The sequence below is a fragment of the Carassius carassius genome, chromosome 32 (genome assembly GCF_963082965.1).
Source record: "Carassius carassius chromosome 32, fCarCar2.1, whole genome shotgun sequence".
Taxonomy (NCBI): Eukaryota; Metazoa; Chordata; class Actinopteri; order Cypriniformes; family Cyprinidae; genus Carassius; species Carassius carassius.
Window position 1 is genome coordinate 16,152,831 of NC_081786.1, and position 27,884 is coordinate 16,180,714.

Genomic DNA, 27,884 nt, shown 5'->3' on the forward strand with positions numbered 1-27,884 from the left:
TCATATAATGTAATGACAGTGGCAAAATGTGATCGTGGCTGTTGCTTGAATTCGTAATTAAAGTTCTGTGTAAAAATGCATTTAGCAGGCCCGCTTTCTTATAAGGTCTGGGACAACGTTCCCGGTTGTCCAGCCCTAAATAAGTCTGTCTCCTTTCGAACTAGTATATGCCATCATCTTTTTGTGCCTTATCTTTTGTTTTCTTTAGTTCCCCAGCCCAAAAATTCAAGGACATTTTGTGCTCTTTCTTTCTCACACATATGCAGATGACCTAATGCAGGCAATGGGGACTTTCCAGCATAGTTGTGCAGATGAGGCAAACTATTGGAATGTGCTATGTGGACCTGATAGCAAAACCTGTTATCAACAACAATCATTGCAATATCACACATGGGCAAAATTAAGGTTAAATGGGGCTACATTTTATTCAGTAAATAGGAATGATATTAATTCAGAAAATGTTGTGTGTGTGCATTTATATAAATATCATTGGCATTTTTTTTCAGGCTTCTATGTGTAGGTTCAATAATTTCACTTGGCAATGAATAGGTTCTTTTTATTGCCATAAAGTGAAATAATTGAAAATAAAAATAGGATCCTGATGAAAATGGCAATTTTAGAAAAAAAAAAAATTAAATGCACTGAAACTTTTACATCTGAACTCTTCATACATACTGTGTGTGTGTGTGTGTGTGTGTGTGTGCGCGCATGTTTTTGTGACATATCAGGATACAACTTTGTATGTTGACATGGGTATGACACAGGTATTATAAGGAGAGGGTGACTTATGAGGACATAGCCCATGTCCCCATTTTTCAAAACGCTTTTAAATCATACAGAATTAGTTTTTTTGAGAAAGTAAAAATGCACAAAGTTTCCTGTGAGAGTTAGGTTTAGGGGTAGGGTTGGTGTAGGGCCATATAATATACAGTTTCTACAGTATAAAAACCATTACGCTTCTATGGGATGTCCCCACTTTTCACAAAAACATACATGTGTGTGTGTGTGTGTGTGTGTGAAGAGTTCATATGCAAAAGTTTAAGTGCTGTATATACAGTGTGTGTGTATGTGTGTGTATATATATATATATATATATATATATATATATATATATATATATATATATATATATATATATATATGTATATGTATATGTATATGTATATGTATATGTATATACACACACAAATGCTGGATACTAACTGTGAAGAGGAGGCTACAAACTCCTGTTTGTTTCCTGACATGTGAATTAATTGTGAGGTATTGAGATAATTACATGCAATGACAAACATGTAATCTATGATGAAGATGTAACAATAACATTTCATTTAGGCTATTTTTAGACAAGACATGATTTTTAATCAAATTATATTAAAATCAACAGTGTTAAATCAAAAATGTATGAATAAAAAGAGGGATAAAAAGTCGTTCAACTGATAAATAAATAAATTAGAAAAAAAAATGGCATATGCTTACATATAAGCAACCCCCTCTATTTTTGATTCCTTGTAAAACCGAGTGTATATGAATGAGTACATACAGTACAGTAGGTGGCGATATAAGCTTCGGTTGGTTCTCAGACTGAGAAACCTTAAGGAGAAGAAATATTAGGAAGTGTTTCGCTCTTTGGGTTGAATGGTACCTGCTTTGGGAAGATTACCGGTAAATGTCATTCCATCTCTCCTTACAAACTTTCTCCGCTCACAAACACTCAAAAGAATAGCGTCTGTCGGTAAGAAATGCGATGAAGTCATTCAAATGACACAGGCGTGTTAAAGCTTTGAATGTTGTGTTTAAAGTCGTAGGTAGATTGAATGAATTGGCGATTTACTAGTGATTATATCGAAGACCTTCAGTGACAAGCTTCGATTCCAGATAATAAAAAAATTAATTACTTGAAAATAAATTACCTGTACTTTGCTCTATTCTATTATATTCTGTTGTTTCTGTATGCATGTTGGGCCTGAACTGAATGATCTGAACAAAGGACTGAACAAGATAACAGACTCTAAACTCCAATGTTCAGTGTGTTGCAAGCTGTCATTTTGGCATTAGGTGTCAGAGGTTGACTTTTGATCACGCAGCAGCTCAGCTGGCTTTTTGAGAACTGAACTGATTGCAGGGATTCTGGGACAGAGTTCTGCAGCTTGTGACCATAATCAATACAGGCTGATTCAACTTTTTTTTTTAAGCTGTGTTTTACTGTGCATTTAATCAGCAACTTGTAGCTGCATCTTAAATATTCAATTAATATTTTTTTTCTCTGAATAAGAAAATAGTTTTCATATTATATAGTACTTTAATACCTTCCCTTTTGACATTTATCTCTTATTGGTTAGTTGTATTGTAGCAGGTTTTATATAATATAATCAGTTGCTTTTGTCTGGTTTCTTTATTTAGGCCCAGAACTGTGTGGAGCTGATCTGGTTGATGTGATGTGCAGTCCAGGATCGGAGGGGCCTGGAGAGGATGCCTCTGTAGAGTTTGTGTACTGCAGCGGAGCAATCACAGAGCTGCTTAAATATGGACCAACAGACCTGCATGCTGCCAGCAGAAGCCCCAATCCTCCCAAAATGCTCATCCTTGTCATTCCAGGTAAGATGGCTCAAGAAGTCTAAATATACAATATTGTTTGTAGTTCGTCTTCAATATATATTTAGCTAATGTAAATTAGGAAGAAAGAACAGTTCAGACCTTCCTTTATATTTTAATATACTGTTTGTATATTAAAATAGAATTTTGAATGTATTCTAAAATAAGCCATATTTCTGAATCACTAGCTCATTTGATTAGTTCAAAAATGTGGATCCATTCAGTAACAAACAGTGCTGTGTGTAGCTCAGACAGGCATAACAGTTCTGCTGTGGCTTTGTTTAGATCTATTTTCACATTGATGAAATTGAACAAAACAGTCAATAGTGACAATATTGTGTCCAAAATGTAACACGATATTAACTTTTTTTTTTTTTGAACTCTTGAATAAAATCAATATAATATTTGCAACTGGGAAAAACAGCACTCTTGCTCATTTGATATTGCTAAATGGTATCACATGATTTAAAACAAAACCCCACAGGTGCATTTTTTGCCCTCATATCTTGAATTTTAGGATCATATAAAGGCTATTGTGCAGTGAGTCGTCCTTCATCATGTTCATGAGCAACAGGTCTTGGTCTAGGCCTAGGTTTAGCCCTTTTTTCCATAATTAATCTTGCCTAATTAACCTGTTAAATCATCAGCCCTAATTATAATAGATTTTATATTTAAAAAAGTGTTTTGTATGATATCTTATATTTTTATATTACAAATTGTATTTTATTCCTTTTAGCTCCTCTTAATTAGTACATGCTAGTCCAGGACGTGTATTTTTGACTCATTATATTATATTATATTATATTATATTATATTTATTGTTGATAAATTTCAGTATTCAGTACCGATACCAGTGAAAATCCACGGTTCTCGGTACCAATTTCGGTACCAAAGCAAAACACAAAAATATGCTAATTAAAAAAAAAAACTTTTTATCACTAAAAATAAAACCAATGCCATTCTTTATACTTATTTACAATTGTGTTTAAAGTTCTTCTACAAGTAATATAATTATGAAAAACAGTAAACAAGTTTCACCCAAATTTGTCTTTTAATTTATGAAATTAAAACACATTTTATTTTTTGGTAAATAAAGGGGATTTGCTGTTAAAATTAAAACATGGAAGAAATATTGTGTGATTAATTTTTTATTAACAGTAGTAGCAGTATCACATACATTTTACAAAATAATAGTAATATTTCTAGCACAATGCCTTTATGTAAAAATGAATTTGTAATGAATGCATATTTGTCATTTATCTGAACTTAAGACTGGTGGTGATGCTTAAGATATTTTTGTTCATTGAGGGTTTCTGTAAAACAAAAAATTATTAAAAGATAATAATACTACTAATTCTACTACCATACTAACAATATACAATGCACTATGGATTGATGAGTTGCTGGTTCATGAATAGTAATCACGTTGTCTGCGTTCGGTCGAACTGATTTGCTGAAATCAAAACAGGGACGGTACTAGATCAGCGCCAGCCAATGAAATTGCCATTTGCGCATTAGCTCCGCCCACTACCGGAGAAACCGGCATATCTTCTGTTTGTTCGAAAATATGAATAATTCTAAATGAACTCCATTATTTTGACAGAAGACAACGAAGAATATAGTTTACATGTAGCATGTCGATTCAGCGTAGTAAGACTCTCTCTCTTTATATGTGTGAGAAACAGAGCTATCAGCAAAGCGACGGCGAGTCATGCTCCTTCACACAGTTCGAGTTTACAGTTCGGCAAATACCATAGACAGTAAAAGAGGCAAATACAGGTGTACTGTGCGTCCATTGAGATGAATTGAAAAGTACAGATCGCTTGATGGAGAGAGAACTCTGAAGCGCTCAGTCAGTGTTCAGCGAGTGAAAATATATCTGCGCCAATCTTATAATAGCCTCGAACACACACACACTGGCGAGTAAAATCTAAGAATTTATTAGCCAATGGCTAACAATAGACATAATTTAGTCGCTCTGAGTAAAATTTATTCACATATGCGAGTGATTTGCTCGCAATGTAGAGGCTGTTTTGATGGTTTTCCGTGAATACCTTTAAATTGACACTGGTTTTACTCAAATGAAACGGTAAAATGCTTGTGACGTGACTCAGTTCTGGTGATGTTGTTTGTGTATTTATGTCCTCATTATTGCAGGCGTCATGCGCTTCAGTCTATGTAGTAAACAAACATGCAGAACATGCAGGATGCAGATTTCAACCAACTTTTGCGGCTTAACATTTACAGATACTGGTCCATATGGAGATTTGATTTGATTAATTTATGGTAACTTTGACAAATTCCGTGACTGTCCATATTAAAATGTAAGTTTCATTTACATGACTGGATTTTGAGATTCCGTCCACGTTTTCTGCTTCGCGGAAATCATATCGCTGTATGCATCCAGAACTGGGTTTGAACGGGTACTCGGTACCACCGGTACTTACAGAAACCTGGTACCGTGACATTTTCATTTTTTTAGTACCGACTTGGTACCGAAGTACCGGGTCTTTTGACAACACTTTATATTATATTATATTATATTATATTATATTATATTAATTATATTATATTATATTATATTATATTATATTATATTATATTATATTATATTATATTATATTATATTATATTATATTATATTATATTATATTATATTATATTATATTTGAGACAGGCCAAAATATCCAACTTGGGCATTGCTATGTACACTGCCTGTTTTATTTTTTATATTGCTGTTTCTATCTATACATATTGTTTTTGAAAGTTACATTTTTAATGTCAGTCATTGTTTGCGTAAACTTTAAATCTTTTTAAGTTTTGTTCAGCTTCATGCCTATGACTTCACTTCCATAATTAAGACCAAGCACCAAATAAACCTGTCTTGAGCCGAAATGCATATCGTAGACTGAGCTGTGTTAGGTCTTGGTTTCCAAGGCATAAATAAACATAACTAATGGAACCAGCCAAACTTGTGTAGCAGTGATTGGTACACAGGTGGGTGAGTGCGTCACAGCTATCTGAAGCATTGGACATAACACAGTCCAACAGATGCAGGGGATATGAGGAAAAGTTCAGCGCAGTCGGGAGTCTACCTTTTTTACACTTGGCTCTGGGTCAAGAGGAAACCCCCAGTGGAAAATGGCTCTACGGGCCACCATTCTTCCCCTGACAGCAGCTTCTAGCACACTGACTTCATGGAAAAGCTGTGTAGCTCAGGGGCAGATGTTAAGCACTAAAAATATTATTTCAGACTATTACACCAAGTCAGAAAAACTATGTTCGTAAACAATTCAGGTCCGTTTTGTGAGCCAAATTGGCCAATTCATTGAAAAACTCAGCCTCCAAAGAACAAATTGTTCATCAATATGAATCTGTTGGAGTAACAATAACAAGTTAAACAAGTTATATGGACCAATTTTATGCCAATTTTATGATGCTTTTCTTGAAGATTGAACGGTCTAGTCCTATTCATTGCTGTTTATGAATGTTCATAACAAAGACAGCTTAGTTTTGCAGAAAGCCATCATGTCCAGGAAGTCGTCCTGTGTTCATGATTCATTGAATTACTGCATAGCACATGTTTTTTATAGTTGTCTTCTTAAAGCAGTTTAGCTTTCAGTGAAGCGTCTTATGTTGTCACCAAATTTCATACTTATGAAATCTCGTCTCCCAGTTCCTCTTTGTTTATCCATCTCCAAATATAGAAAGCTAACAAAGTCTCTTTATTCTCATTTTGGAACGATTTATACTATCATTCAAAGGATTGGGGTTGGTAAAACATTTTTTTTTTAATGTTTTTGAAAGAAGTCTCTTATGCTTTCATTACAATTTAAAAGAAATGTTGTCTTTTTGAATATATTTAAACATGTTATTTATTCATGTGATGCAAAGCTGAATTTTCAACAGCCATTACTCCACATGATCACATGATCTTTTAGAAATCATTCTTATATGCTAAATTGCTGCTTAAGAAACATTTCTTATTATTATCACTGTTGAAAATGGCTTTGTTACTTAATATTTTTGTGGAAACCGAGAAACTTTTTTTTTTTTTCAGGATTCTTAGAAAAATGGTCCAAAAGAACAGCATTTATTTTCATATAACTCTGTTGTAACATTTGATGAATGTCTTTACTGTCAGTTTTGATCAGTTGAATGTCCTTCCTGAATAAAATGTTTTCAATGTATTAATTCTAACCAAAAAAAGCTACTGACCATTCTTTTTTTAAATGACAGTGTACTTAAATAGCACTTTTTAAATTCCTGACATAAGCTTTTAAAAAAAGAGAAACCCCAGCTGCAGATGTCCTGCAGAGAGAGCACGGTCAAACTGATGACCTTAAAGAGGGCCGCTTTTCACCAGGCTCTGAATGTCACTGAGCATTGTGCTCAATAGAGTCTTTATGGGAAATGGAGAGCCCATACGCCGACACTGTTATTGTAGAACCTGTGCCCTTTTCTCCAGAGATAACAGCAATAATCTCTGCAGTCTGGCCAGAGGCTCCCTTGGCTCTTATATCCTCCAGAGCCGGCGCAGGTGCTACTGTTTTAATGGCCTCACGCTATAAGTATGAGGATCGGTGTTGTATTATTGAAACAAGCACACTGACTGAGGAGAGTAAAAGGATACAAACACAAATAATATTTTATTTGCCATTGGAAGACATTTTTTAAACATTATATAGTCTTTTTACACCAGCTTAGTGTAAATTATACTAAATTGAACCTTTTTATTGCATGGTGTAATAAAAAGGTCAGGATTTTTTAAATAATTGTTACTTGTTAATAGTTAATATTAATCAAAATACAAATTGTTGAGTGTATTTTTATGTATTTAAAGCATATATAAGTTCCAATTCAGTCCCGTTAGAAACAGTCACACTGAGATTTGTGTGCGATGCATTAATGCTAAATCACCTCAGTTCACATAGCATGCTAACCGTGTTAACTGACTAAACCACTGGATGGCAGCAGGTTTGCTGTGTTATTGCTGATTTCGTATGTCCCCTGCTGAACATGAACTGTTTCATGTTGTTTCCTATTTCGAAAAGTTTTCAGTGGAACTGTAATAGTACAGCACTGAAATTAACCAGTTAACATGAATTAGTTTAGCAGTCAGCTTAGCAGTTTTTGTTGTTGTTGTTGTTGTTGTTTTATAGGAAGTGTCTGTTTGAAATCTTTCTTTTAGAGAGATTTTAGACCAATTTCTAAGGGATCTGTAAACTTATCTACATGTTGTTCATATTTTATCTGTTTTATCAAATGTTTTTTTAGATTTTTTTTTATCTAAATGTCCCACTGTCGATAACAAATTGTCATGTTTTCAGCTAAAGTACATCAGACTTAAAGGTGATCTCGTCTGACCTCGCAGAATGTATAATGATTTATAAATATAATGAAGGCTATTTTATATATTGAATTGTAAAAGAAAATTGTTCAGCCCCTTATCATTTCAAAAGAAGAAAAATTGCTTATGATGAGTCCTATTTAAAGCCCAGAGATGTTCAATGGGTCAGGGATAGCTTATCCAGATGGTTTTGATTCACAGGAACCTGCTGTGCAAAGCACTCTGCTTGTCCCACCAGCTGCATCCAATAGCCCACAGTATCACATTGTTTGATAATTCATAATAATCTTACAATGATTCTTCTTTTCTTTGTCATCTTTAGACAGTATGTTGGTTTCCACTTGAGGTTGAGGTACATTGTGTTCACAGAGTTAATCAGTGTGAACTTTACTCTATGTTCCTAATAACATGGCCTTTTTTTATCACCAAAAGTTTCCAATGGGTTTCCCTCTCTTTTTGGATATGAAAACTAATATTTATGTCAGTTTTCATGGAACAACTCCACTCCACTTTGCTACTATATAAAATTGTATACGTTCTGCAATTACGATTCTCTTGCTTGCATTTGATGAGCAGGTGGATCAGGAGTTACGATGGGCTTGCCAAGGAGGTTATTATTTTTGCTTTTTCATGCATTTCTGGGATTTCTGGCATAATGCTTTCAGGAATGTTACCCGGAGGTTGTATTTGATTGCCAGTCCAGCAGTGACCTTTTACCCTCCCTTCTAGTCTTGCATAGTGAGTCCTTTACTCTTTATTATTTTAATACACTTTAAAATTTAATAAATTGTTGATTTAGTCATTAACAGACATTTCTTATTATTATCAATGTTGAAAAGAGTGCTGCTTAATATTTTTGTGGAAACCCTCATCATTTTTTCAGGACTCTTTGATTGATTGAATTTTGATCGTTTCTTTCTAACTCTTTCTAAACAGCCTCACAATTCCAAAATGCACAAATGTGTGTAAATGCTATTCATAAGTGTGCTTGTATAGTATTTGTATAGTATAGTATAGTATTTGTAAACTCAGACAATACAGTAAGGCACATTTACTGGGCCAATTGAGTTTAAACTGTTATATTAAAAATACCTGTTGTGGTATTCTCTGTTGATTCGTAAATTGTTCCTCATCCATCCAAACTTTTCCACCTCCTGAGGTTGACAACTCCCCTACTGCTTTTTATCCTGGATTACAATACCTCTTGAATAGATTGAAACAACCCTCAGAGGGCAATCTGTCAGGAGATCTGGCTATAGTCACCCTTGTGTCTGCATGTTTGCCAGAGTCAATAAGCATTTTCACTTGTTCCTCTCTCTCTGCAGACTGGATCAGCTTTATGGCATGTTGGAGCTAATAAGTTAAAGACAACTTCACACACTGTCTGCATGAACGAATTCCAGCACTTGCTAATGCCTTCCTTACGGCAGGTCTCCTTAACCTGTTTAACTCCATTCCTGTTTTTGTCTGCACTTTAATTCTATTAAATGGTGGTGTCTGTTGACAGACATTTTCTATGAAAGATTAAATGCTAAAATATCTGTTAAATGCAAGGTTATTATAGTTAACTAAATCCGTTAAAAAAACTTTGTTCCTGTGAAATAAAATGAAAATAATAATAATAATTTATTTTAGCTTGTTGCCAAAAGCAATATTTATCATTTTTATTTTAACATGATGAAAAAAATAAAATAAAATCCCCTTTTTAAAATTAAAACAATTTTTTTGAACATTCAAATAGCTATAATAAAAATGCCCAAAAGGAAAAAATGAAACCACTAAAACTTTAACTAAAATTTTAATGAAAATAGAATAAATATATAAATAAACCATAATACAAAACTAATAGTATCTCAATGATGGGTAAATAACACTGGTTTAATGCAGCATTCACAAACTAAACCAGAAGGAGACCCTTTATTTGAGTGCCAAGTTCCTCAATATTTTCAACTGTGCATTTTATTTTTTAATATCCACTAGGGTCCTACATCACTGCTGGTGTTTATGCATTGATTTAGTGGCTTCCCTTGTGTGTATTTGTGAATCAGTGTGGTTGGTAAGCAAGCAGGATGGGGTGTGTGTGTGTGTGTGTGTATGTGTGTGTGTGTGTGTGTGTGTGAGGGAGAGGGAGAGACAAAGTGAGAGTGGGTCCTGCACCTGCAGGGCTACATCAGTGGTGTGGTAGTCCAGGCAGCCTTGGGGTCAGAGACGGCAGGCAGGGTATCTGTTTAATGTCCCGGTGTGCAGCCCTGAATTTATGAACTCAGGGAGATGGGGAAATGATAACGTGTGGGAGAGGAGAGGATAGCTCATGCTTTTGTCGTCTTATTCTGGTAGGAATGCCTCCTTTGCATTCTTTCTCCCCAAACAGAGGCAAACGCTAGTCCGGACTCACTGTAAGCTCTGTGATGTCCATATAGAGAGGCTGTTATAGTTTTAACCCAGGAATGGAACAGACACCATTACCAAGGGGAGAAGATCTACTACAGTAATTCCCTGGTGTACTGATACACACCAAAACCAAAGATAACACTTTAATATAGGGAGCAGTGACACTGTTAACTAGTTGTTTATTTGCATGCCTGTTATTAACACATTGGCTGTTTATCAGTACTAATAAGTGTATATTTTGCATGACCATATTTTAATGACAAAATTTAAAACTACCTTACTAACTATTAATAAGCAGCAAAGTAGGAGTTTATTGAGGCAAAAATCATAGTTAATAGAGAGAATTAGACCTTAAAATATAGTCATAATTGAGACTATTCAGTGTCAAAACATGGTGCAACACAACAAAGTATTAAAGAAATAAGTTTATGGTCATCCAAATTTGAATATTGTCATCATTTATTCACCATAAATGGGTGTTATTTATAATGACTTTCCAAGCTTCACATAATGAAAGTGAATGGTGGTAATGGCTATTTGGTAGGGATGCACGGTATATTTGTTCAATATAGGTTATCGGCTACTACTAGATTTTTAATTAAAATATAGTTTTTTTTTTATTTATTGGTATTAGTTGAAACTGGATACAGCTTATTTTCCTGTTTTTACATTTAGTTTACTTCTCATTTATTAGTTATCTTTATCGGTTATCGGTTCTATATAATAGTTTATTGGTTATCTGTCATAAATAACATAAATGCATCAGCATCAGCCTGAATTTTAATATTAGTGTATCCCTGTTGAGAGTAAACTGGTGACAACTGTTAAATTGTTTAAATTTAAATTTCATTCTTTCCCTCACACAAGCTGTATTAGCTGTTTCAGAATGAATAAGTTATATGGACTGTTTTTACAATGCATCCTTTGTGGAGCTTCACAGCTCATGGTCTCCATCCACTTTTAATTTTATGGAAGAAAGAAAGTCATACGTGTCTGAAAGGACATGAGGGTGAGTAAATGATGACAGGATTTCCCTTGAATTTCAGTTTTTGTTCTTCACAGCTGTGTCATGTCAAGAAATAATGCATTTTGTTGGTTGCTTGGTTTCTCTGAGCAGAGTAATTATGCCCAAAGTGAAATCTCGTTGGACCAGCAACGCATCCAACATAGTGAAAATTTGTCTGATTGTCTGTGGTTTTATTGCTTTAAGTTTTGTGCAGCATTTTCACCTACAGTGTGGACAGAAAAATTGGAAATCAGATGTCATTTTCGGCTAGATCAAGGGTGGAGCGGTGTTTAAAGCTGTAGAGCACTTGTCTCCTCTTCCACCTCCCCTGCCCCTATAGATGAAATCTATCCATGGGCCCATGTGTGATAGTGCATTCTTGGATTCCATCTGCCTTTAGAGCGAGAGAGCCTGTGACTTTATTGTGGTGACTGGTTGGGAAAAACCTGCCATTTCTAATAACACTGGCTTGAAGCAGTTCGGACTTTGAGCACGTCAAGTTCCATCTGAAAGAGATTTGGGAACCTTCAGCATGAATAAAAACATACAAATGGAATTAATCAGTTTGAAAAGAGCCGAGAAGGGCTGCTGTTGGCCCTCGCTGCTCATATCAGTGCAGTGTATCTCAGCGAACACTGCCCCTGCTGTGAAGACTGGGACGGACGGTGGAGACCTTTGCTTCACTAGTCATGCTTTAACCCAAAAAACCTATTGTGTCATATTTGATGCATGAACTCCTAGGTCTCTAAAATAGTAAAATTATCAAAACTGCTGAAAAACCTGTTGCATACAATCTACTACATTCCTTCTGCTTTCTGATAGATGGTACATACTTTTTAGCACGTAAAAGACAATCTTGTGTGAAAACATCCAAAAACAACCCCCTTCAGGTTGTGGTACAGTACATGTATTTTTTGCTGTAAAAGCTAAAGTAAACGTATTCATAATTTATATTGTTATTTTTTGCATTATGTTTTACACCACACATTCAAAACTACAATGCCTTGATATTTGTAGTGTTCTATACTGTTACAGAAATCTCTTTGATTCTCATTACAAGCAGAATTTTATCTTACTGTTTTTTTACAACTGTACCTTGGTCAGTACAGACCAAGTAATCTCACGTAATCTCACCTCAGAGACACACAACAATTGTGGTTAACGAATCGGTCTGCGAGGCTGTGGCCCATCGATACTCTTTGGAGCGAGAGAGTGAATTCCCTGTGACCACACAGAGTGCCCATTGTTCTGCACTGAAGGCAGCTGGGTATCAGAGATGCCATTTATCCCCTTATCTCCCCTCACTTGCAGTTAACCTCATCTGTGAAGAGCAGCAGAGCTACATCAGCAGACCTGGAACAGACGTCTGCTCTTGTCCAAACAATGAACACCATGTCTCACAACAATCCTTATACTGAAGTGAAAGTTGAGCTAAATTAAGTTTTCACCTTTCCACAGGTAACCCAGGTGTGGTGGGCTTCTACAAGACATACATGTGGACGCTGTATCAGACATTCATCCGTAGATATCCAGTGTGGGCTGTGAGCCATGCTGGACACTGTATGCCTCCGGACACCTATGATATGATTGAAGGTGGGATATTTTCCTCTTTACATACACTACACTGCCAAAAGTACATGTGGACACCTGCTTTCTAATTATTCAGATTTGGCTATTTCAGCTATGCCATGACTGACCGGTGTATAAAATCAAACATACAGTTACGGTACAGTCCTTCTGAAGGTAAAGTGATCACTTGAAGTGGCCCATATTGAGAACAATAAAGGACAGTCATGTAAGTGGTTGACATATGATCTGTCCCAATTCTGAGTTGTTCATGGACTTCAAAGTAGCTTGTGGTTTTAAAAGTTAACTCAAAGTGGCAGCCTTTTCAGATGTGAACTATATTACTGTAATGATAAAACTTCGTATTCATCCGGAAGAAGGAGGCGGGAACCGGCGGACAATCAAACATTTTAATAATACAAAATAAATACAAAACAACGCACCAGCCCCTCACGGACGACTGGTGCGCTCAAATAAAAACCAAAACACAACTAAAAGCCCAGGCCTGGTCCTCTCTCGTCCTTCACTGTCGTCGCTCCAGTTTTATATCCTTCCATCTCCTCCGTGGGCCACGAGACCGGCGGGTCGAACAGGTGTAGTTCATCTCCAATCACTCCAACGGCCTCGCTCCCACGTCACTCGGCCCCGCCCCACTCGTCACAATTACAAATATCTGTCTGCAGATAGTCAAAATAGTTTTTCTTCTCATGAGCTAACATTTAAGCACTTCTTAAAGCTTTTTGGTTCTACATAAATTTCATATAGAGAACGATCATAGTGATGTGCAGAAACCACTGTTTGCTGTCCTCTCACTCTCAGCATGATGTCATTACCACTGTTATAAATGAGACAGTAGATGGCAGCAGATAATTAAGGGACTTTGGTTATTTAGGGGAATAATTGTTTATAATTTTGTAATTTTTAGATAGTTTTTCCCCTTTATTTACCATTCAAGATATTATTATTATTATTACGGTTGCACTTTATTTTACAGTACGTGTACTTAAATACACTAAGTACAATATATGTAAGTACATCTAAGAAACTTCTGGTAATACAAGGTAACTACATGGGGTAGGGTTAGGTTTAGGGGTAGGTTCAGGGTTTGTACCTATCTGTTGTTAATTAAGAATATTTATTATTATTATTAGACTATAATTAATTAATGCTATTATTATAATTAATTAATTCATATAAAACATTATTTGTTTTTCAAATAAATTTGCATTTGGTTATCACTATTTTCTCACAATATTGCATGGTTCAGGTTCTTGTTTCAATATAAATTTCAATTTATGATGCATATAATTTTATTTATGTGTTCTGATTTATATTTATCCAGCCTTAGTTATCACTAAAGCTCACTTGAGTAAATTATTAAACTACACATTATGGTGAAAGACTTGAAAGACTCTGAAACAAATTTAATTAGGACATATTGTACCTTCACACACAAACACTGTCCTCGAAGTTCCCTGACTGACAGTTTCAGACACAGCCGTACTCTGTCCTGACTGATATGCTGGTTTGTAGTGTCTGTCAGGTTGCTGGATGCTCCTCCTGGAATCCTTTCACAGAGCGAACAGTAACATGGAATGCATTGGGGACTGACGAACGAGCCAAGCCTCGTCTCCCTCCTCTGCCTGAACCAGTATATGAAAGTCCAGCATGTTCATCCATAAAGCAGCATGGACGTTTTTATTGAGCTTGCTACGTGGGAAAAGACATTACCAAGCCCTCACCTGTAATAAGACAAACCACATGCAGATGGCTCAGATCTCCAAAAACAGCATTTGTACTGGCTCGCTTGATGGATTGGACCGTCTAGGTGAACGCTGGTCACATCAGGTCTACTGTCCGGACAGACAAGCTTGCTCACGAACAGCAAAACTTCCTGAAGTCTGAAATCCTCTGAAATTTTCTGCAATCTTGTAGCTTGTTCAGTATATATTATTCTTACAAACTGAAGTATCAAACAACTGCTTTTTTAATGTGAACACATGGAATACTTTTTACCGGAATCACAGTCTTAAAGTATTCAGTGACAGACAGCTGATCTCTGGCTCACACAACAGACAGTAACATCCATGGTTGTTCATATAATGTTGTGCAATCACGAGCTGGATGATTAAAAGTCAAATCTCGGCAGTGGATTCAGATGTGCCAAGAGATGAAAACAAGCGGCAGGCGTTTGCCAAGCCAGCGCAGATGAAAGAGGGGACGCAATTAACAGTTATATTTCATTTCCCCAATCTCGCGATTTGAGTGACAATCTTGATTACAATCAATGGCTGTCTTAAGCAGGGCGGTATCAAATACGCTGGACTTTTCTTTCCACGGCACATTGTCTTGTTCATCTCAATGATCCATCCCTCATCATGTTCTGCCATTTGGTTCGCAGATGCCCCTGTCTGAGGAAATAACTGCTTGTGTTGCTTCTCATGCTGAGGATTTAGTATATCAGACTGTAATCAACTGAGAACTGCTAAAGAGATCATTGAAAACTTTTGTTTTTTTATTGTGCAGGCATGTGCAGATTTTTTTTATGTTAGATTAAATTAACTATTTAAGTAGTTTGGATAGTTTCTAGTTTTCTTTTCGCTTTTACAGGCTAAAAGGGCAATGTTAGATCAACCAATGGGACGATGTGAGGGGGGGACTATCCATTTAGTTGCCCAATGGCGGACAGGGGGTGTGTCCAAGAAACTTTTATTTTTGCTGTTCTTGTTTATGGAAACTAGTGGCACAGAAATGATCTAATTAATATGTAAATAATTAGGGTTATTAACTCATTATTGTTAACTAAAACAATTTTGTTGATTGTAATAAAAATAGAATATAAATAAAATAACTTAAACTGATAAAAAATGAGATGTTACAATGGCAACTAACTGAAATAAGATGAAGTGCTAAAATTACGAAATGTAAATAAATAAATTATTAAAAATATAATATAAATAGTGATTAAAAACTAATAAAAATTACTTTAAAATAACATTTAAATGAAAATGTTAATTTAACATTCGTGAAAAACTATTATAGTATATAAATAATGCTAAAATAACACTGGTTCAAGTATTTTTTTTTAAATTAACTAAACATTTAATTACTTTGAAACTAAATATCTAAACTATATTTGAAAATGTTGATATTTTTATTAATCACTTTTTATTAGGTTAAAAAGAGCTGATTGTAGAATTTGGTTTCCGTAAGACGATGGCGTCACTGACTTGGGCATCAGATCTAGTTTGCGGTTTCTTCTTATGATGACCCTTCAAACAGCTTCAGGTTTTCAAATTCAACTTCCTTGTCCAGAAGTCACTGGTGGCTTTCCATGTGAATGCTGTCCATTGATTTACTACTGTTCAAAGAGCTCTTGGTCAGCCAGCGGTCAGCAGCAGGCACAGCCATTCGGACCCCACAGAAACCTCACTTCATCGAGTCCAGCACAGCCACAGAGAGACTTCATTGAGTTCATTGATGAGATCTTAAACTTTCAATGCCAAACATTTCATTCTCATTGGCAATATAGGGCTGGTCTTATTTAATGGTATATATTAAGTGATATTACATCCCTGTGTCTTGGAAACATAAACAAAAGCGGGGGAAATGGTAGTGGGGTAAACATGCCAAATCTCTGTGGAGGAACTGTTCCTGTGGTTGGCGATTCGTGATTGATGCCTTTTGATTACAGTAAAAATATCTGTTAATGCAAACATGGGGAACATTTTGGACTCTGCCAATGTCAATAACCCTGCCCTGGGTCAAGCCGTCCTCCAGACTTACACATCTCATTCATTTTGTCAGAGCGTGTTAAGAGAGCTACTACTCAAAATCTACTTTCCCTTCTCTGATATGACTAAATTACCCTCCATTTATGCCCAGGCTATTAAAAAAGGCATAAAAAAGGAATTTCCCTCGTTCTTGTAAAATTGCCTGGGGTATAGTAAAGGGGAAATAGATTGTTCTGAGCAGTTTGGTTGATGTGACCTTTTGTGACCAGTTGTAGTCAGGTTGGGTTTCATGTTTGTCTTGCTGATTGGAGGCATGGGCATTGGTGGGAAGCCTATTGGCATTTTTAAACACGTAGCTTTTAAAACAAGAGTTGTCTAATACCTCTTTTAAATAATTTTTGGTTTGTTGTAACGGTTTATTTTGAATGCTAAAGATTACCTTTACATTAGTTATATTTTGGCTGTATTTGGCAGTAGGGACTGATGTAAAATGCATTCTTGTTTCACCTAAAATTTAAATTTGCAAAACAAATTTACTCACCCTCAGGCCAGCCTCGATATAACTGAGTTTCTTCATCAGAACCGATTTGGAGAAATTTAGCATTATATCACTTGCTCACCAATGGATCCTCACCAGTGAATGGGTGCCGTCAGAATGGGAGTCCAAACAACTTATAAAAAACATCACAATAATTCATAAATAATCCTCCAGTCCACCAATGAATGTCTTGTTAAGCAGAAAGCTGTGTTTGCATCAATAAAACATTTTAAATTTAAACTGTCACTTCTGGCCAAATACCAGTCCGTAACCCATAATAATACAAAAAATGAAAAGTCCATCCCTTATTGTCACATACAAATAAAAGACATAGAGCATCGTTGTGCTTTGTGTGTCCCAAGTTCAAATCCAGACTCGTGGACTTTTCACAATCCCGTCCCCGCCCCTGTTTCACAAGCTTTGCTTGCTGTCTACATACTGTCCTGTCATAATAAAGGCAAAAACACCAAAATTATGTCTTAAAAAACCCATTTTATTTTAAAATCCACTGACATATTTTTGTTTATTACAAAAACACAGTTTGTCGATTAATTACATTACTTTATTTTAAGATGTTTTTATCAGCTGTTTATACCCTCATTCTAACAGCACCCATTCACTGCAGAGGATTGGAGAGCAAATGCTAAATCTCATCTACATCTTGTATTCCCTGAGTGTGAATACATTTTCATGTATTTCTTTAGGCATTAATGCACATGCTTTACATGCAAACAGCATTCTCCTGTGTTTGAAAAACTTGCAGTTCTCCCTCTTTTTTTTTTTTTTTTTTTTTTTTTTTTAAGATTCTCTGAGCAAAAGCAAAAGGAGAAGCCCGCTGTATCAACCCATTTTTAATCAGCAACACCACTCTGTTGTGGTTCCTCTTGACATTAATATTCAGTAAACTGATCCCTGGATGAAAAATGCACCACACATTTATTGCACATTTTTGAGAGGGGGATATAATCACTTAACAGCCTGCTCCCTATACATCGCTTACTCTTGCCAACAGATCGTTATTTTATATTGAGGAATTTGTGTTTGCCATATGTTGCATACATGTTTCTTTGGACCCATTACAGGTTGCTCTGATTTTGTTCCTGTTCCATATCCAGAAGGATATTCTTTGGATTTCTTACCATAGGATAAACCTATACAGCCTTAAGATCAACATGAAGTCCAAATTGCCTTATATATTTAGTTTCTCAGTAATCATTCCTGGTCTTATTATGCACAGTTCAACCGTGCACATTATCTTGTATGTTTGGATTATATTTATTTATTTTTTTGTCTAACCACTTTCCCACAATTAAAGATTTCTTTAATATAAGTGACTGTAGGTAATCATTGTAGCTGGATGTAGGTTTTGAATGTTTTACGAGTAGGATAGTCTTAAATGTTCATGAGGTAATCCTGAGAGGCCACTCAATGTGTAAACTGCTCTCATTGGTGTTTGGGCTCTGAGCTCATAGTGCCCCTCTGTGCTGGTAGATAAACATGTAGGGCCCCTTTGTAGGCAAACTTCAGTGGGAAACATCGGAAAAAATCAAGATCGGATTTGGAAAATGGGAAATGAAGGGTAAGGAGTGGTTGGGGAGAGCTAAATGTGTGTGCATGCACAGGTCACTGACTTCATTGCTCACTGTCTGATCTCTCACTTACATTCATGAATGAAAATAGCCCTGGATTGAGTGCCTGTCAGTACCTTAAAAAAAATATTATTGGTTAAATACTTTTTCTGAAATTATGTGTTTGCTGCTGAAGAGTGTGTCCTTTTCAAGGTCTTACTCAGTGTCCCAAAACTGTTATATCCAATAAATAGTTATAATAAAGACGTCTCTTATGTTCACGGATGCTGAATTTATTTGATCACAAATACAGTAAAAACAGTAACAATGTGAAATATTATTACAATTTAAAATACATGTTTTCTACTGAAATATAAATATTTTTAAGAAATGTATTCCTATGATGGCAAATATAAAATTTTAGCAGCTCTTACTCCAGTCTTCAGTGTCACATGATCCATCAGAAATCATTCTAGAGCTTATTTGCTGCTCAAGAAACATGTCTTAATATCACCAATCTTGAAAGCAGTTGTGCTGCTGTTCTGATGCATCTTTTTATTTTTTGATCGATTTAATGACTTTTGACTGATTTATTGTGCTCTTGCTTAATAGAATGATTAATATGATTAATTTCTTGGATAATATTTTTTTTAAATCTGTATAACATTACTGTATGGAAAGCCTATAACATTAACATTTTCTGCTCTCCCATGAAAGATTTCTAGATTGAGCAGACTCAGTTGTTTGTGAAATCATAACCCATAATACATACTCAATACTCATAATACATTAACATGTTATTGGCTGATTTGTTCTGTGAACTTTTTTTTTTTATGTCGAAAAGACATAGCTGGTGAATCTTTAATCAAGTCTATATTTTCTCCTGATATATTAATGCTTGGCAGTGAATTTGCCATCTTTGTACCACAGCAATTGTCCATCAAACCCCAAACCAAGCTTTAAGCTGTATTCCACATGGCATGTAGTTTTCAGTCTTGCCTTTTGTCTCAGAATGTGTTTCTATTTTTTTTATTTTTTTTACCATCTTATCATTCTTGTATATCCACTGGTATTTTATGTAATGAAAATGATTTAATGTTTTGAACCTTTTGAATGGGTTTCATAGATTCCTCCTCTCTTCGGCTTCTTTTTTATCTTTCCTGCATGAGTCTGTACCTTAAGGTCATATGCACTCCTTTTTGGTCCCCCTCCTGTTCCTCCATCCATCCTGCTCACCCTCTAATACCCCCATCCAACATCCTTTCCTTTTTGAAATCTGTTTTCATCTTCTGTATAAATTTGAAGATCCGTGGAAGTAGCAGATCTCTTTTACAGTATTGCACACTTCATGAAAGTAACTTTCCTTGAAAAAAATGTTTTTTAAATAAAAAATCAAATATTTGTCCCTTCTCTATGTGTTGCACACAATTTATAAAAATACCTTAATTTGTCTTTCAACAATAGTCTAATCCAAAGGTTATCCACGAGACCCTCAGGATTTGTTGTTCCAGCACATCCCCTCATAAAACAGGTCTAAGTAATTAGCCATGTGCAACTACGTCAGCTGAGATATCTTTATTATTTTAGAAAGAAGAGAAGATGCAGAGTGCTCCAGGAACCATATATTGTGAGATGTCTCATGAAGGAGCACTTTGTCTATTTATGTCTTGAAGCTAATATGAGTTATTTCTCTCTCCCCTCTGGTACTCCTCTCTCTCCCCCTGTCTCATCATTAACAGTTCTGCTCCCATAACTCATCATAGTGATAAATGCTTCAGCCTCACCCCACCTCAGTCCAGCTTCTTCTCTCTTCCTCTGTCATTCCTTTGTTTCTGAGCAGTCCATTGTCTTTCTAATTCTTACCCTTTCTCGGGTTCAAACTGGTGAATTCAGCACCTGTAGGAAGATATTAATATCAAAGCCTGCCAAGCATTATCAGGATCTCCAGTTACTGCGATTGTTCAATAGAGCGTAATTTTACTCCTTTCCAAAGAAATAATGAAGAACAAGATCAAGATGATGAAAGAAAACTTCTTATATGAAGCGCTTAACAATTGAATGTGTCTTCTGGATCCTTTACAGTTCTCGTTCAGCTGTGATCGGAGCTCCACAATCGATCAAACTAGGCAGCTTTGTCTAATTATATTATTTGCTGTATTTATTAGTTCTAGGTCATGATGAAAGAACTGGCAACAGTCCTGGCCACCATGTGGTGATGTACATTGGGTTCGGTGTGAGAGCTTTATGCAGTTTTTCCCCTCTTTTTATTTCAAAGATGCATCTGTGACTGAGGAGGAGGATGTTTTTGGGCTAAACGGGCAGATTGAACACAAGCTGGCCTTCCTTCGGAAGCATGTGCCTCGGGACACGAACCTGCTGCTGATTGGTCACTCCATCGGTTGCTACATCATTTTGGAGATGCTGAAGAGAGACCCAGAGCTAAAGGTATAAACAACTGGTTAAGAAAGAAACTGTTAATGAAGCTCGTACCCTACTAGTTGCTGGATATGGTCACACCTTTTAAGGAATGCATTACTATATTATATGAACAGTATTATATTTATTGTGCACATAAGTGGTATGCAGGTGCACATGCACAACCAAAATAAAAAATGCGCTCTGTAAATAAGTATAGACTTCTCATTTGCATATCGACATGGTGAACAGCTATTGATGCACAATTACAATTTTATATTGACAAACTGTAATACTGAATATATTTTCTATTCAAACTGAAAGCATAATTCTAGGCTATCCACTGCCGTTTTAAGAACTCTTGAATGGGCAGCGATAAACCCGGTAGCGCATATACATACTTCTTGACAACATGCCAAAATAAAAGCTTGCTGATTTTAAGTTTGAAACTGATGAAAGTTCATTTAAAATATTTTTATTTAATATTCCATTTTTATTTTAAAATATGATAGCATTATCACACTTTATTATTTTGTTTATTTTATTTAAAAAAGCTAAATAAATAAAGTGCAATAATATTATTACTATTATTTTTTTTAATAGTTATATTTAATGGGTTACACAATGTGTAGTCTGTGGACCAAACCAAATCTCCAGGTTCTCTTACGAGAACCATGGTTTGTATATATGTATAAATAATATATTATTGTGTATGTGGAATTCAAAATTGTATTTATTATTTTATAGTAAATTAATTTATACATTTTTAATTTAACATTTAAATGCAATTAACAACATTAAATCAACAATAAATCTGATTTGTATAAAATGTATATTTACAGGCAAATTTCAGCAGATTCAGAATCAGAGTTATAAACTACAATTTACAAATTGCAAATCAAACTTGCATCATTTTTTTTCATTCAATTTGAATTCCAAGCCAGATAAAATTGTGACATTTAATATATAATTTTAGTTTATTTTAATTCATTAATTTTATTAGTTTTTTTATTTTAATTATTTTGAATGAATTTATTATTTTAATTGAATTTAATTACCACCCCCTGCCAAAACATAGAGATAATTTTTTTGATTAATAAATGACCGATATTTGCTTAGTAAAGTATTTCTCTTTGAACACTGACAGTGAATTGAAAAAGTACCCCAATTCGTTGACCCACAAAGTCTTTCCTGTTTCAATGCCTTGCCTAGACTATCTACTGATTCTGTCTGATTCTACCTCCTCAGACCACCTCAGCGATTTGCAACTTTGCCATTATAGGACATGCCGCCAAAACATGGACGCTGCATGAAAGTATGTAAAGTGTGAAAGAAAAGTGAGACACTGCCAATCAGCAGCATAATAAGACACTTCTGTTCCCTCTCCCTGCTGTGTAGAAGGTCAGGAGATTAAATAACATGGAAAAGAACCTTGATTTTCTTTCTCCCTCTGGGGTTTTCCTGCTCTAAGATGTGCTCTTCATCATTTTTATATTTAAGCATTTTCTCTACCCAGAAATCTTTTTTTTTCTTTTTCTCTTTTAACCTTTTTTTTTTAGTATTTCCTCTAACTAGAGGGGCATGTATTCCTCCTGGCAAAGAGAAATGTATTTTAGCTTCATTAATGGGGCCATTGGAGTTATGTACCACTTTTTGCAGTGCGATAAAAATATGTTCTGATACTTTTGGAGACAGTCCACGTCCAAACTACTTTTAGGGATTTAGTTCAGGAACTTCAGTCGAAAAGCTGGTCCCAATCTCAATCTTGCTCATAGATTTTAAGGTCCTCTTTCATAATCTGTGAAAAATCAGGTCATTAAAACATTGCCAACCATGTAGACCTTTTTTGTTACTCGTCTGAATCTGTTCTTTTCGAATTATGGCTAGTTCCCTCTACAATGTAGGCAGATATGGCATGGCTCGGTGTAAACATGCACAAAGGAGAAAAAGATTTCCTTTTTTGTCCCAGATTGCAGGCTGCCAGGAAGCCAACCTGGCGATTATGCCTGGTAACATATGATGTGTGATAATCAGAAACTGTTACTATGGGCTCTAGATATTTACTTTGGAATGGAAGAAACCAGTCAGTTTAAATGATGGTAGGGGTTTCTTTAGTTCATTTCTGGAGGAGAATGTTTGCAGATTTCAGCCTCAGACCATGAGCAGCATGAGGTAGGTTGGAAAACCTCCCTAAAACTAGAGGAAGAGTTTGACTAACTGCATATGGAGGTGTTCAATTGTATGTCTGACATGAGTTCAGTTCACAAGTCTTCCCTGTTGCCTTTGAAGTATTTGCTTGTTGTAAGAAAGTGACACTGTATATCTGTCAGTTGTAGAATAGACAGTCTAAAGAAAAAATTTGATTTGTCACTCAGATGTGAGGCTGCAGAAAATACCTTTTCCCACCTGACACCTCAGCCTGAGGTAGAGCTCTTGGGACTTTTAGGTGAGGAGGAAAATTCTTTATGTCTCCTCCTGTAGCAACCATCTTGCATTCTGCCCCATGAAGGTGATGCCATTTCCTACATCTGTCTGCACAGATGTATAGTTTCGTTTAACAGCTGTTGACTGCAAGTGTTGCTTTGAGTTTTATTATTAACAGATAACATTTCTTATGACAGTGAACTACTCTGATTGCAATCAAAAGTAGATTAAAGGGAAAGTTCATTTCAATTCTGTTCCTCACCCTCATGTTGTTCTAAATCGTTATGATTTATGTTCTTATCTGTACGAGATGCATTCTATTGGAAAGATTGGAGATGGTTTCTAGGAAGAATACTTAACAAGTCCTGTCATTCTTTTCAGTGGACTGATTGCATGCTCAAGTTCCCCGGACACTACAATGTTTCTTTCTTGTCCAGGGCATGATGATTTGGGTGTGTAGATTAACTTGTATACGAGTGTGTGTCGCAGCGTTCTGGGTGGGCCTCCATTCGGGGAGCAGAGGTCACACCGACAGTACTGAAGTATTGGTATGATTTCATACTTCACTCAAATAAAACATTGTCACAGTCACCGCATTAGCCAAACACAAGCATAAACATTACAGCACATAGCCCTGGCTCAGATTACCCTCACAACATCTCCAGATTTTAAAGCTCCCAGACGTGAACACGGACCGTCCATCCCATTGGACATGCAATCACATGGTTGAGAAAACACTTGCAGCGACATTTTTTGTTATTGTTCATTTTTGAGTTGCAAAAAACAGTGGTTTCCCTTGACCATCTGCAGAGTATAGTTTATGGTGGCCTGGCATCCTGGCTTGACCTGGTGTTTTCATTTGTCTAAATAAAAGTGACATGGGATTTCCTAAGGGTGGGCATTTATACCGATAGACTCGATTTTGTAGAAAGAAATTTGTCAACTTGTAGAGATTTTGGACTGTCGTCCATGACTTATGTTGTGATATAAGATTTTGGTCATATTGCCCACCCCTAGGATCTCCTTTATGCTTTCTCCTGGGACCTATGAGGAGCTGACCAGTGTTTTTTCCCAAAGAGGCATTTGGCATTTAAGGTTAGCTGTGACGGGGCACTGTCAACTTCAGGTGGGCCTTCCAGCAGTTTTCATTATGTCACCACTCAGCTATCATGCCTGTTCCCACTCTGGAGCCTGGCAGCAAGGCTACGTTCGAAAAGAGCGGAGCAGTGTTGACGTGAGTGGAGGCGGCCCTTGCAACACATTCCCATTGAGATACTCACTGTAAGTGGTTGAGTTGAAAGAGATGTGGTCTGGACTGCCGCATGATCCATCATGCTGTCTGAAGCTCCAGTAGATCTGTGCATCATTAACATTCCTCCACTATCAGATCGCACCCTCACATCTCAGATCCGTGGAAGTCAGATTGTGACGTTTAAACTCTCTTCGCCCCTTCTCCAGATGCAGAGAACTCCTTCCCCCTTCCTGACCTCAGCAGTACCAGAGAAGGAACCCTCTAAAAGTAGAAGCGTGCGTGTGTGTGTGTATGTGACTGGCCGTCTGTCTCTCTGATTAAAGAGACACTCCCAAAGACTCTGTCAGATTGTTCTGTGTTCTCTGTTACATTCCAGTGACCTCCAGGAAGAGGAACTGCTTCTTGTCAAAAGCACTACTACTTGCACATCAAAGATCACCTGCTCCGAACATACTCCCTCTTCTTCACCTTTCCCTCTCTCTTTCACTGCTTCTTTTCCACTCTCTCTCTCTTTGTCTGACAACTGATGGGCATCAGGATGAGCAGTGAAATAGCAGATGAAATGTATTATGGGAGGGTGGAATGCTTTTTGGAGCAGTATGTGGACTAAATGGTTTTGTCTAGATTTATAAGTGGCCACTGTCATTATAACTATTATGCTTATTCATACTTAGCATCTGCAAAGCAATGTATTAACATCCACTTAGAACAACCTAGCAACAGTGTTGGGAAGAACTGGTTTTGAACACTTTAGGAACTGCATAGTTGCTCTCTGAAAAGCACCCAAAACACATTAGAAACTATGCAGCAACAGAATATCTTAGTATTGTTCACAGGGAATTCGATAGATTGGAGATATGACCAATCATAAAGTAGAATCTGCCATTTTTTACAACAAACAGTCCAGACAGGAAAGTTACTGTATTAACGTCTGTGAACTTTAACTTAAGAAATGGGGTTTATTGACGTCATTCCGTAGTTGAAACAACATACCCTCTGATGTTCGTTCATGTTTATTTTATGCTATAACAAGTAGTAAAAAGGAAGAGATTATTTGTTTGTGTGCTGCTTGAACTGAGGTGCTACAATTATCTGTCACCACAGATTGAAGAGACAGAAAATGGTATTTATTATTAGAATTTTTTTAAATGACCACATTTGAAAGCTAAGACTTTGTTTCATACCAAAACTAACCTGCTCTGTCTTGTCTGTTGGCGTATTGTCAGTGTCCTCTTTCCTGCATAATGTATTTTTCATTGCGTGAGAACATGATGTGTGGCATGAGAGCGGCTGATTGTTTGTCAGTCGTAGCAATAATAACGGGGGGGGGGTCTTTGCAAAGGGTCATTTGCATAGCAATGTGCTTGGAATACCTTCGCAAACACATAGTAGTGTGCTTTGGCATTTTTAAGACTTGGGACAGGCTTGCACACTGTTTTGTGCACGCTTTTTCAAGTGACCAAGAGTGCAAGTGCGGGTTTTTGGACAGACCCATACTTTTGAAATCTGTGTGGACATGCTATAAGATACAGTAAGATGCTAGGAGCTTTGAACACACTGTCAGCTAAATTGTAATGTGCTTACAGCTGCTTAGAACGTGGCAACAAACACATAGCAATGTGCTAACAATTGTTCAGAAAACATGAGCAACTGCATAGTAGAGTCTTGGCAACCACCCAGAACACCTAGCATCATGGTTTTACACCTCAAGCACTGTTCACACTCACTCCAAAAAAAGTAGTTTATAGTTGAATACTTTGTATATTGAAGAAATTTGATTATTAACAACTCATTTAATCTCCACTCATTTGATGGTTTGTTGTGTAATTGTTATGACAGAGGGACTCTGGATTGGAAATCTCTCATCCATTTGGGGTTTGATATCTTTTCCACTGACAGCAATAGATATTTTTCAGTTCCATAAGGCCCATTCAGAAGATAAATTCAGCGGCAGCAGAACTTTGCCTGTTGCCTGGGCGTGATGAAACCAGCACTCTTTCAGGATTGCAGAACTAGCTGAGTTTGAAGTTTAGTGGTTTGAAACTGAATAGATTGCATTTGGCACTGCTGACAAAGAATTGTGCTGGCTATCACATATTTTACACAAGAGAATTGAAGATATTGCACTGTTTAGTTTCATTGAAAAATACTTGGCTGCAACTGCAAAGGATTGTAGAGACAGATGAAGCACATCCACTCTGTCATACTCACTGAATGAGTCTAGCTGCCTTCTACTCAATGGCCAAACAGAGGCAGGTGTTTCCTGTTTCTGGAAGTCTCTCTCTCCTCTCTGTTCCCTCCTTCCTTTGTCTCTCCTATCGATTTCATAATATAGTGAGAACACAGAAATGTCATTTTTCATAGCTTGATAACTCTTAAGCATTGAAATTTAGTTATGTCATTTGTTATGATTAAAACTGCTCGCATTGCTGTCATAAATATTAAACGTTGCATCTCAGCAAGTCACATATTGCTCTGCTGCTCTTGTTTTTCCTAAGTGTCGGTTACTTAACAGTCAACTACTTTGACTAAAAGTAGATGGTTGTAGAGAAAGCGGAGTTTTCCTGACCTACATTCATCTCTATAATCCATCCGACTTGTCATCCTCAGGTTGTGAAGGCGGTGATGCTCTTCCCCACGATTGAGCGCATGGCCTGTAGCCCTCAAGGCAAGGTCATGACCCCTGTGCTCTGCCGGCTGCGGTACGTCTTCTATTTGCCCATCTTCCTGCTCTCCCTCCTTCCAGAGAGGCTGAAGGTCAGCATAGTGCATCTGGCTCTGAGGAACATTTATGCAGTGGATACCTCCATCATCCCAGCCACTGTCAGCCTGATCAATGTAGACTGTGCAGGTGAGTAAACGTTTTACTTTGTTGTTTCAATAGAACAAGCTCCAGAAATCCATTTTAATGTGTTGGGTGGTGTAATTTTGTGAATAACCAAAATTATTTTTCAGTAGTTAATTAATTTATTTATAAAGATTTTTGTGAAAGTGTGTGTGTGTGTGTGTGTGTGCGCATGTATACACACACAATTTATTCACATTTAT

General features: G+C 36.4%; 1 protein-coding gene across 2 annotated transcripts in view; it reads left to right on the top strand.

The window, feature by feature from the left end:
• Positions 1–1,600: 1,600 nt before the first annotated feature.
• ldah (lipid droplet associated hydrolase) overlaps positions 1,601–27,884 on the top strand; it is a 40,715-nt gene continuing 14,431 nt past the window's right edge. Inside the window, exons 1-5 of one of the 2 annotated variants that reach the window (XM_059520520.1) lie at positions 1,601–1,732; positions 2,401–2,595; positions 12,798–12,932; positions 21,021–21,190; positions 27,447–27,687. In XM_059520520.1, coding sequence (XP_059376503.1) covers positions 1,636–1,732; positions 2,401–2,595; positions 12,798–12,932; positions 21,021–21,190; positions 27,447–27,687 — 838 coding nt within the window. In that variant the 5' untranslated portion in view covers positions 1,601–1,635. The remainder of the gene's footprint in view (positions 1,733–2,400; positions 2,596–12,797; positions 12,933–21,020; positions 21,191–27,446; positions 27,688–27,884) is intronic. The other variant, XM_059520521.1, reaches the window with a different exon arrangement.